At 41.4% G+C, this 11,947-nt stretch overlaps 1 protein-coding gene across 1 annotated transcript; it reads right to left on the bottom strand.

Annotated features, from left to right (window-relative positions):
- Positions 1-1,586: 1,586 nt before the first annotated feature.
- On the bottom strand, positions 1,587-5,680 carry LOC127295485 (RGS1-HXK1-interacting protein 1). Its single transcript, XM_051325443.2, has 8 exons — positions 5,491-5,680; positions 4,999-5,065; positions 4,818-4,907; positions 2,893-2,945; positions 2,459-2,595; positions 2,291-2,355; positions 2,090-2,148; positions 1,587-2,001 (listed from the first exon to the last, which is right to left on the bottom strand). Exons 1-8 carry the CDS (start codon positions 5,572-5,574, stop codon positions 1,912-1,914), a joined length of 645 nt encoding a protein of 214 aa, XP_051181403.1. The 5' UTR covers positions 5,575-5,680; the 3' UTR covers positions 1,587-1,911.
- Positions 5,681-11,947: the final 6,267 nt, after the last annotated feature.

Below are 11,947 nucleotides of genomic sequence, written 5' to 3'. Positions count from 1 at the left end.
GATTCTACCAATGTGGTCCATGGGGAGCAGTCATTGCTAGATTCTACAAAGGCAAATACCGTCCTCCCACTCAAGGGAGCAGTCATTGCTGCAGATGTAAGGGTAAGTGGCTAGGTGCAGTCAAGTTGAGTTGCCTCTTGTCTTTAGGGGAGCAGCAAGCAGGAGTACTACTGACTGGCCTTTCAGCTGACACTGACGGGCGTGTGTTTAGAATTAGGACAATTTGGTCGATATCAAGATGCCTTGAATGAGGTTGTTGATATCAAGATGCCTCTAATGCTGGCAGGAAGAAGTATTTAGAAGTGATATCGAGATGCCTCTGCGTCTCTAACTCAGGGTTGACCTTTTTTTTAACAAGATAGTGGATCATATATTAACGGAACACGTGGCATGTACAATTTTCATATAGGCCGTTTACATCTCTTGTCTAAAAAACCTAGAATTTGAAGATAATGCCTGCACATTTGCAAGAAACACCCTAGCAACAAATCTGAAAAAGCAATCGAGTCCCTAGGTTTCTCTGCCACAAGATGTCGGTGTCCTCAAGGTGTTGCTGCCGAGGAGCAGGGCGAGAGCGCTCGAGCGCCGCTTTTCGGCAAAACACCATCGTTGCTAGTCACCTTGAAGCCCTCGGGGATGAACCACTTGGCGGCATCGAGGCGTCGAGCTCCAGACGGAGCGAGGCCTTCGAGTTGGAGGTTGCAGATTTTTGGCCACCATGACGGCCAAGGATAGCCGAAGCAAAGTTGCCTCCAGTTGGATGCGCTTGTCGAAGAAGATCCACCGTCGGGGAAGGAGCCACTTGAAGAAGGACGGAGCTGCACCACTTTGTTTCCCCTCACCGCCACGACAAGACAGAAACAGAAGTAAGGTGGAGCTTCCCATCCCCAAATCACCCCCTCTAGAAACTTCGGCTTTATTTAAGGAAGCAATGCTCGCCATTGTCGCTTCCAACTCCGACCACTGAAGACGAAGAACGAAGAAGACGAACCCTAGAACACACCCAATCTGGCTGAACAGATCGAGCAAACCGCTCCATTCTAATGGCATAGCGCCATACTCTACATGGGTAGACAACCTAATCCTACAGCTATACAGTAGAGAGGGCTGGCCTCTCCTCCCCCATCCACTCCAGCCGGTGGCACCGCCAGAGGAAAGGGGGAGGAGAGCCGGGAAGAAAAAGGGGTCTCTCAACGAGGGCGGTGGGGAGAGAGAGAGGGGGAGGGGGAAAGTAACTCAGGGTTGACCTTGTGACTTCATATAAGAATGAGCAAATGAAACCTTTGTCACTGTCAGTGTCACCCTTGTATCTGTTAAGCGGAGCTTCCCTCACCTTGATATGACCTTGTAGTTCTTTATTTCCAAACTAGAATAACACATTGACACACAAGCCAGAGAGCGCACAAAAAGTTGCATGAGATACAGGCAAAATGCATGAAGCAGCAGCAGCATACACCTTTTCGTACCAGTTGACCTTGTGGTTCTTATTTCCAAACTAGAATAACACATTGACACAAAAGCCAGAGAGCTCACGCAAAGTTGCATGAGATACAGGCAAAATGAATGAAGCAGCAGCAGCATACATCTTAAGCAAAAAAGCAAAGTTTTTTCCGTACGAGTATGAAAGATACAACTAATATGGAACGGAGAGAGTATAATAGTCGGCAATGATCAGCAGAAGCAATGTGAATGACAAGTTACGGGCAAGATTCCACACATGCAAATAGTAAATGACAGGCGAAGTCAATGATGGTTCTGCGAGTAACCTTGTATTCAAATGCTAACAAAAACAAGGTCATAATCCCGAAAAGATGCTTGTCTAATTAGAAATAGCAGCATCACCCTCTGTGGTTCAGTTTATTGCATGGAAGGACCAGAAGCGCTTCTATGCTTGTCTGCAGATCGCAAAAGTCAGACCCGGACACCGTATTCAGATATTTGGTTCACCCTTTCTTCCAGGACATATCTCTGCTTTTTCAAATCAGACGCCATGGAAGCCACCTGGAAGTTGGAAAAACACATTCTAAGTTGAAAGACTTTTGATAATAGACGGAGACAAAGTTTTAACACATAGAGCTATTTCACTAACCTCTGCTCGCAATTCAAGAGACTGTCTGGTAGGAATGGTTCTTAGTCGATCCATCAAACCTAGGGCCACAAGAAAAAATATTGAAAGAATTATATAACTAAGCGATCAAAGGATGTATGTGGCCTGTGGCCCCCTATCTGCAGAGACCATGCTTCAAATTATACATAAAAAAACACCAGCCTTTGAAAAAGTATTCGATACCTGCAGCTGTGGATTCTGCTTTGTAAATGGAACCTATAACGGATTGGATTTGCTTACCAGTAGATCTGCAAAGTTCATGAGCATAAAACTTACATAAGGATTATTCTTGAGAATGGTGTTTTTAATGAAATGGCAGTAGATCATTAGAAACGACTGCATGCATACTACCTCAAATCAGTTCGTCCACGCTGCAGATCACTTTCACCAATCACTACTTTGTCGAGGGTGTACTTGGAATTCTTTCTCAAGTTCTGAATAGATGTTTTATATTCGATCATACTTTCTTCAACATCATTCAGTAAATCCTGTAAAAAAATGGGAGAACATGATACATACATTTATGAAGGAAAAGAATGTTTGTCTGCCATGGTTTTCATGCTTATGACCAAGTTGGACAAGGTAGGCTATAGAAGAATCGGAACTCAGTCATAACTAAAACCACAAAGCATTTACCAGCATGAGTACTTGAAGCAATCATAGTTACATGATTCTATCTTCGTTAAATATATGGATATTCAGAAGTTCTGAACATACAAAATCTAATATGTTCCAGATGTTTGATAAATTTTTCATTAGCATAACCAAAGTTGCAAGCACTATACCTTCTCAGTTTTAAAACGACCAATGGTATTGCGGTATAAGAATCTCCGAGGGCCTGATAAGACAACATATATTAGCATTTAGGCACAAAAAAAAGCGTTATTTCATCAAAATGAACAAATAAAATCAGCCAATATAGGGAGAGGGCATTCGCAAAAAAAAAAAAAAGGAGAGGGAGAGGGCCACTTTTGAGCTATTCCATGTATGTATTGGTTGCCATGTGCATAACATGAATATGTGATCGCACAATCCTAATTAACTTAACACACCATCCACACAATTAAGCCCAGGCACTATCCCACTTGCTATTCTACATAACATTCACATACCCTTTCTCCGCTTTGTTTTTTCCTGGTATTGCTTGATAACTGGCAAGGGTACCGTACTTTATGCGGCGATACAGATAAGGTGATGTGACATTTTACAAAAAATGGTTCATATGCGGATATGTGTAACTCTTTGTTTCAATTGAATAATAAATTATGTAGCATAGTTCAAACATTTTTACTGCCCGTTTGCTCAGGGTTAGAGGGTTAGATCTGCATTAGCAGGAGCGGAGCCAGGATTTCTCTATTGGGGGGTGTTTGGGAGGGGGGGGGGGGAGGGTATAGTACCAACATTATGCATCATGAGGGACACTGGGTGAGTCCTGGCAGAGGTGTCTACTGTATAGGAGTCACTGCCGTCGAGACATAGGGGCAACAGAATCGGGACAAAGGAGGTCATGCGGCATGGGGAGAATTGAGATACACCTTACTCGACTGGGCTGTGTCCACCTGTATCCAATTTTTCTTTCTTTAATGTAAATTCTTCCATACTTACCGGATACATATCAGGTATGTCTCCGGCACATATCGTATCAAATACATACCCAATACAAATACCCAAGGCTTTGCAAGCATCAACATGTCATAGACATAGACTACTTCAATGGATCATTGCCAAATACAGTAGTATCTCACATGCAACTTATGCACAAAGCTTTGTCAAAAGTTGCCTTTAAAAGTAAAATGCCCATTAGTAACCGATGCTAACAAGATAAATGACATGTTTAAAATGGATCTCCAGCTGTCTATTAATTTATTTAGTAATTTCTCATGAAAGTTTCGCCCAGAGTAAGTTCACTTTCTCTCCTGAGTACCACTTTCCAGGTTTGTATCTCAATAACGAATTAGTAAACCAAGAAAGGAAAAAAAAATCACTGCTAGGAGATAAAACCTCAATTTGGGATGAATACTGTATTAGCTCCAATAAATAAGATAATATATTGAAATAATGGAGCTTTTTCCTACTTAAGTGCTACAACAGACTCTGAAACCTCCACTATATTCAAGAGGGCATCAAGACAAAGAATTTGTGCAATTGCAACTGAAATGAATCTTCTATAATACTAATTATTAGTCCAGACTACTAATACAAGGAGACATATGAGTGACAAAGCATCAAATTCACAGGTTTTCCATCATTCGTCTAAAAGTAAACACATCAGACGATTTTCCTTGTTAGCTCGTGATTAGTATGTCCATGCGGCATCTAGCTTTTGTTGCTTTCTCAGGGTTAAAATCAGTTCGTACATTTGTAAACAGGTAAGTATAGGAACAATCTGGCATCCTGTGGATGGACCATAGTTCTCTGGTTTCAGGATTTATAAAACCAAAGTGTTTCTCTTCAGTTTCTAATTCCAATCAATGAGGGCCCATGTTTTTGTCCACGTAAATATCAATGGCATAGCCTAGTCGCATCTTAATGTAACATTTCAAAAGTACCTTTATAATGTACAGCATGGTTTAATCAGATAAATATATCTGAAACATGTCTTCAATGCACATACAACATTAATATCCTTGGACCATTACTTGTCCACAACATGGCCCACAGAAGTACAAGAAACAAGTAGCAGTATGCTTTCAGAACACCAGAGATATACCTTTCAAAAAGATGAACCCTGCGACAGTGGCACATCCAACTGCCTCCGCTTGATGGTCGCTTGCAAGAACCAGCGCATCCGAAATGGTAACTGCAATGAAAATGAAACCAAGCATTGATTGCGGAACCATCCTAGTGAGACAAATGCACCCAACGAAGGAACATGAAAAGATAGCTCTTGCCTTTAGCGCTCTCCACAAACACGTCCTCGTAGGCTTTGCATTGTGACCACAGCCCTGGAGCAAAGCTCTACATATGCAAGCATAAAGCAGGTCAGAGTGAATCAAAATAAGAAAAATATCAACTCCGTTAAGCCAACAAAAATGTGTAGCCGGTGCAAGTGCAGCTTTAAAAGCATCGTGTGCAGAGCAAATGGCAGTAAAATCTAGGATCGTTCAGAGAAATTTTGAGCATGCATCAGTGCACAGGTTTTCTTTCCCCAAAAATGGAATAGGAATACCTAGTAATTTTTGCAATCGAATCCCAACAGACGAAAAGTACTAATTCAAGATAACCATGTTACATACGGATTCGATTGTGTTACACGCCTGATTCCTTACGGCCATGTAACACATCTATGGTAAACAAGGGCGCTCAGAAACATGATTCAATCCAAGATTTGTCGATGACATTGCAACTTTCTATTTAAGATTACGGGGGGTAGGGGGCGAGACCTGGAGCTTGCGGAGAGGCCAAGGGGAGGCGGATGCGGCTTCCGCGCCTTGCGCCGGCGTGCGGCCGCTGTCCGGTGACGCCATCGTCTGGGCTCCGGCTGTTTCTCCGGCGACCTATGGGTGCGGTGGCGGATCTCTCGGGCCCTCTCTCCCCTCTTCGCCTCCTATGACTGATCTGTTCCAGAATGGCCTTCTTTTCCCCTCACTGGATCGTGCTATTTTGGGCCCGTTCTACCGTAGGCCGAAGGGAGGTTGAGATGTAGTAGCACTGAAAGCCCATTCCACGAAAATCTTCGGACTTCCTCAAGTGATAATAAAAAAGAAACCTTTCATTTTCACCAATCATCTAAAGTCAATGGCTAGGTTAAAAAAAAAAACAGAACGGTTAGTAAAAAAAACAGAATGGTTTATCTCCAAAAAATCTAGAGTTAATGGGTATATTCCAATAAAATCTAGAGTCAATAGTAAATTGTTTTAGAATTTAAAATCAGTTCAAAGGAGAGGAGGTAAGAGAGACTGACTATTGATATCATCAGCAAAACGAACTTCAGTTCAAAGCTTCCGTTGAAGTTATGTGTTCTTAATGCATGAGCCTATGTTGAATTTTTCTTTTTCTGAATAAATGAACTTTGTCTACTAGTTTTTTTTATATCCTCTTGTGTAGGTAACTTTTGTTGAAATAATGGGTCATTTTATTTTCTTTGGGCAATATAGTATTTCAAATTTTGACTAAATATCAAAGCCCACATATGTGGCAGCCTATGTGAGTTTAAGCCAATGTTATTGGCAGCTCAGGGGAGTGACAAAAGGTGGACACCCTTAAAAAAAGGTGGGAGTGCAAAGTTTAGTTCGATATGAAAAGTTAGGAGGAAGTTAGATCACCTAACAAGGTGGGTTGTTCCATCCTTTGCAAATAAGCAAAAAGAGAAGTGGTACATGCGTGCTCCTCCTCCTCCTCCTCCTTGCTCGTCTCGACTCGTCACAACATGCGATTGCTCCTCCTTGCAAATATCAATGTCGCGCTCGTGTTGAGTGGATTGAGCCTCGACCCAAATCGTGGGCTACTGTAACCGACTCGAAACGTGCAACGTGGGTGTGGCCCACATTTCCTAGGGTTTCGTGAGCCTGTATAATCTCTTGCTCGGATTGCGCAGAAACACATCTTACACACGAGTAAGGGTTTTTGCCACTACTGCATGCGCCGCCACCATAGCCTACTCCATCCCACCCGCCGGCGTGCACCGACGAACAGGCGAGCAGGTATCCGGAACCATTCGTGTTTGCAATCTTGTACGGGAGTGCGTGAATTAGGTTTTTGGGAAACGCTCTACACGAATGCTCAAGGTCTTCATCACGGGTTGTCTACCGGACATGTCAGTCGGTGTCGCGTACCGCTGTCTCCATCACCTTCTGCTTCGACCTGTCTTCAGCAACGTTGTCGTCAACAATGTTATCTGCATCGATGACTACTACACCTACACCCGATCGGTACGTGTTATGTGATCCAGTGCTTGTTTTAGTCATGGATGTTGCACTATTTGCAGTAATATTCTTCATGTTGATTAGTGCATTGATGTCTACGCCCCCTCCTTTTCCTGTAGACAGTGTTGGGCCTCCAAGAGCAGAGGTTTGTAGAACAGCAGCAAGTTTCCCTTAAGTGGATCACCCAAGGTTTATCGAACTCAGGGAGGAAGAGGTCAAAGATATCCCTCTCATGCAACCCTGCAACCACAAAGCAAGAAGTCTCTTGTGTCCCCAACACACCTAATATGTGCACTAGTTCGGCGAAGAGATAGTGAAATACAGGTGGTATAAATAAGTATGAGCAGTAGCAACGGCACCAGAAAAGTGCTTTGCCCAGGACAGTAAACAAGCAGTAGTAACGCAGTAGAACAGTAAACAAGCAGCGATAGCAGTATTTAGGAACAAGGCCTAGGGATCATACTTTCACTAGTGGACACTCTCAACATTGATCACATAACAGAATAGATAAATGCATACTCTACACTCTCTTGTTGGATGACGAACACCATTGCGTAGGATTACACGAACCCTCAATGCCGGAGTTAACAAGCTCCACAATTCAATGTTCATATTTAAATAACCTTAGAGTGCATGAAAGATCAACACGACTAAACCAAGTACTAACATAGCATGCACACTGTCACCTTCACGCTATGAAAGGAGGCATAGATCACATCAATACCATCATAGCAATAGTTAACTTCATAATCTACAAGAGATCACAATCATAGCCTACACCAAGTACTAACACGGATGCACACACTGTCACCATTACACCGTGCAGGAGGAATAAAACTACTTTAATAACATCACTAGAGTAGCACATAGATGAATTGTGATACAAAACACATTGCAATCATAAAGAGATATAAATAAGCACTTCACTATGCCATTCATAACAGTGAATAAGTATTCTGTGAAATATAGCCTAAGAGACCCACACGGTGCACACACTGTCACCTTTACACACGTGGGACAAGGAGTCTCCGGAGATCACATAAGTAAAATTCACTTGACTAGCATAACGACATCTAGATTACAAGCATCATCATATGAATCTCAATCATGTAAGGCAGCTCATGAGATTATTGTATTGAAGTACATAGGAGAGAGATGAACCACATAGCTACCGGTACAGCCCCGAGCCTCGATGGAGAACTACTCCCTCCTCATGGGAGACAGCAGCGTTGATGAAGATGGCGGTGGTGTCGATGGAGAAGCCTTCCGGGGGCACTTCCCCGTCCCGGCGGCGTGCCGGAACAAAGACTCCTGTCCCCCAGATCTTGGCTTCGCGATGGCGGCGGCTCTGGATGGTTTCTCGTACCGTGGCTTTTCCGTATCGAGGTTTTAGGTCGAGGGGGCTTAAATAGGCGAAGAGGCGGCGTCAGAAGATCGAAGGGGCGACGACACTATAGGGGGGCGCGGGCCCCCCTTGGCCGCGCCGGCCTAGGGTTTGGTGGGCCTGTGCCCCCTCTCTGGCGGTTCTCGTGTGTTCTGGATGCTTCCGGGCAAAATAGGAACCTGGGCGTTGATTTCGTCCAATTCCGAGAATATTTCTTTACTAGGATTTCTGAAACCAAAAACAGCAGAAAACAGAATCGGCACTTCGGCATCTTGTTAATAGGTTAGTTCCAGAAAATGCACGAATATGACATAAAGTGTGCATAAAACATGTAGATATCATCAATAATGTGGCATGGAACATAAGAAATTATCGATACGTCGGAGAAGTATCAGCATCCCCAAGCTTAGTTTCTGCTCGTCCCGAGCAGGTAAACGATAACAAAGATAATTTCTGGAGTGACATGCCATCATAACCTTGATCATACTATTGTAAACACATGTAATGAATGCAGCGATCAAAACAATGTAAATGACATGAGTAAACAAATGAATCATATAGCAGAGACTTTTCATGAATAGTACTTCAAGACAAGCATCAATAAGTCTTGCATAAGAGTTAACTCATAAAGCAATAATTCAAAGTAGAGGCATTGAAGCAACACAAAGGAAGATGAAGTTTCAGCGGTTGCTTTCAACTTATAACATGTATATCTCATGGATAGTTGTCAATGCAAAGTAATATAACAAGTGCAATATGCAAGTATGTAGGAATCAATGCACAGTTCACACAAGTGTTTGCTTCTTGAGGTGGAGAGAAATAGGTGAACTGACTCAACAATAAAAGTAAAAGAAAGGTCCTTCAAAGAGGAAAGCATCGATTGCTATATTTGTGCTAGAGCTTTGATTTTGAAAACAAGAAACAATTTTGTCAACGGTAGTAATAAAGCATATGTATCATGTAAATTATATCCTACAAGTTGCAAGCCTCATGCATAGTATACTAATAGTGCCCGCACCTTGTCCTAATTAGCTTGGATTACCGGGATTATCGCAATGCACATGTTTTAACCAAGTGTCACAAAGGGGTACCTCTATGCCGCCTGTACAAAGGTCTAAGGAGAAAGCTCGCATTCGATTTCTCGCTATTGATTATTCTCAACTTAGACATCCATACCGGGACAACATAGACAACAGATAATGGACTCCTCTTTTATGCATAAGCATGTAGCAACAATTAATTTTCTCATATGAGATTGAGGATGTATGTCCAAAACTGAAACTTCCACCATGATTCATGGCTTTAGTTAGCGGCCCAATGTTCTTCTCTAACAAAATGCACGCTCTAACCATTAAAGGTGGTAAATCTCCCTTACTTCAGACAAGATGGACATGCATAGCAACTCACATGATATTCAACAAAGGGTAATTGATGGCGTCCCCAGGAACATGGTTATCGCACAACAAGCAACTTATAAGAAATAAAATGCATAAGTACATATTCAATACCACAATAGTTTTTAGGCTATTTGTCCCATGAGCTATATATTGTAAAGGTGGAGGAATGGAAATTTAAAGGTAGCACTCAAGCAATTTACTTTGGAATGGCGGAGAAATACCATGTAGTAGGTAGGTATGGTGGACATGGTTGGCTCAAGTATTTGGATGCATGAGAAGTATTCCCTCTCGATACAAGGTTTAGGCTAGCAAGGCTATTTGAAACAAACACAAAGATGAACCGGTGCAGCAAAACTCACATAAAAGACATATTGAAAACATTATAAGACTCTACACCGTCTTCCTTGTTGTTCAAACTCAATACTAGAAATTATCTAGACCTTAGAGAGACCAAATATGCAAACCAAATTTTAGCATGCTCTATGTATTTCTTCATTAATAGGTGCAAAGTATATGATGCAAGAGCTTAAACATGAGCACAACAATTGCCAAGTATCACATTATCCAAGACATTATAGCAATTACTACATGTAGCATTTCCCGTTTCCAACCATATAACAATTAACGAAGCAGTTTCAACCTTCGCCATGAATATTAAAAGCTAAGAACACATGTGTTCATATGAACCAGCGGAGCGTGTCTCTCTCCCACACAATGAATGCTAGGATCCATTTTATTCAAACAAAACAAAAACAAAAACAAACCGACGCTCCAAGCAAAGCACATAAGATGTGACGGAATAAAAATATAGTTTCAGGGGAGGAACCTGATAATGTTGTCGATGAAGAAGGGGATGCCTTGGGCATCCCCAAGCTTAGATGCTTGAGTCTTCTTGAAATATGCAGGGATGAACCACCGGGGCATCCCCAAGCTTAGACTTTTCACTCTTCTTGATCATAGTATATCATCCTCCTCTCTTGACCCTTGAAAACTTCCTCCACACCAAACTTAGAACAACTCATTAGAGGGTTAGTGCACAATCAAAATATACATGTTCAGAGGTGACACAATCATTCTTAACACTTCTGGACATTGCCCAAAGCTACTGGAGTTTAATGGAACAAAGAAATCCATCCCACATAGCAAAAGAAGCAATGCGAAATAAAAGGCAGAATCTGTCAAAACAGAACAGTCCGTAAAGACGAATTTTATTGAGGCACCAGACTTGCTCAAATGAAAATGCTCAAATTTAATGAAAGTTGCGTACATATCTGAGGATCACTCACGTAAATTGGCATAATTTTCTGAGTTACCTACAGAGAATTTTGCCCAGATTCGTGACAGCAAAGAAATCTGTTTCTGTGCAGTAATCCAAATCTAGTATGAACTTTTCTATCAACGACTTTACTTGGCACAACAAAACACTAAACTAAGATAAGGAGAGGTTGCTACAGTAGTAAACAACTTCCAAGACACAAAATAAAAACAAAATACTGTAGCAAAATAACACATGGGTTATCTCCTAAGAAGTTCTTTCTTTATAGCCATTAAGATGGGCTCAGCAGTTTTAATGATGCACTCGCAAGAAATAGTATTTGAAGCAAAAGAGAGCATCAAGAGGCAAATACAAAACACATTTAAGTCTAACATGCTTCCTATGAAAAGGAATCTTGTAAATAAACAAGTTCAAGAAGCATAATGCAACAAGCATAGAAAGATAAAACAAGTGTAGCTTCAAAAATTTCAGCACATAGAGAGGTGTTTTAGTAACATGAAAATTTCTACAACCATATTTTCCTCTCTCATAATAACTTTCAGTAGTGTCATGAGCAAACTCAACAATATAACTATCACATAAAGCATTCTTATCATGAGTCTCATACATAAAATTATTACTCTCCACATGAGCATAGTCAATTTTATTAGTTGTAGTGGGAGCAAATTCAACAAAGTAGCTATCATTATTATTCTCATCATCAAATATAGGAGGCATATTGTAATCATAATCAAATTTATCCTCCATAACAGGTGGTAACAAAAGACTACTATCATTATAATCATCATAAATGGGAGGCAAAGTATCATCAAAGTAAATTTCCTCCTCAATGCTTGGGGGACTAAAAAGATCATGCTCATCAAAACCAGCTTCCCCAAGCTTAGAATTTTCCATAGCATTAGCAACAATAGTGTTCAA

This window comes from Lolium perenne, chromosome 4, assembly GCF_019359855.2.
Source record: "Lolium perenne isolate Kyuss_39 chromosome 4, Kyuss_2.0, whole genome shotgun sequence".
NCBI lineage: Eukaryota > Viridiplantae > Streptophyta > Magnoliopsida > Poales > Poaceae > Lolium > Lolium perenne.
Note: the sequence above shows the minus strand (reverse complement) of the source record. Positions and strands in the feature narration are given on the sequence as shown.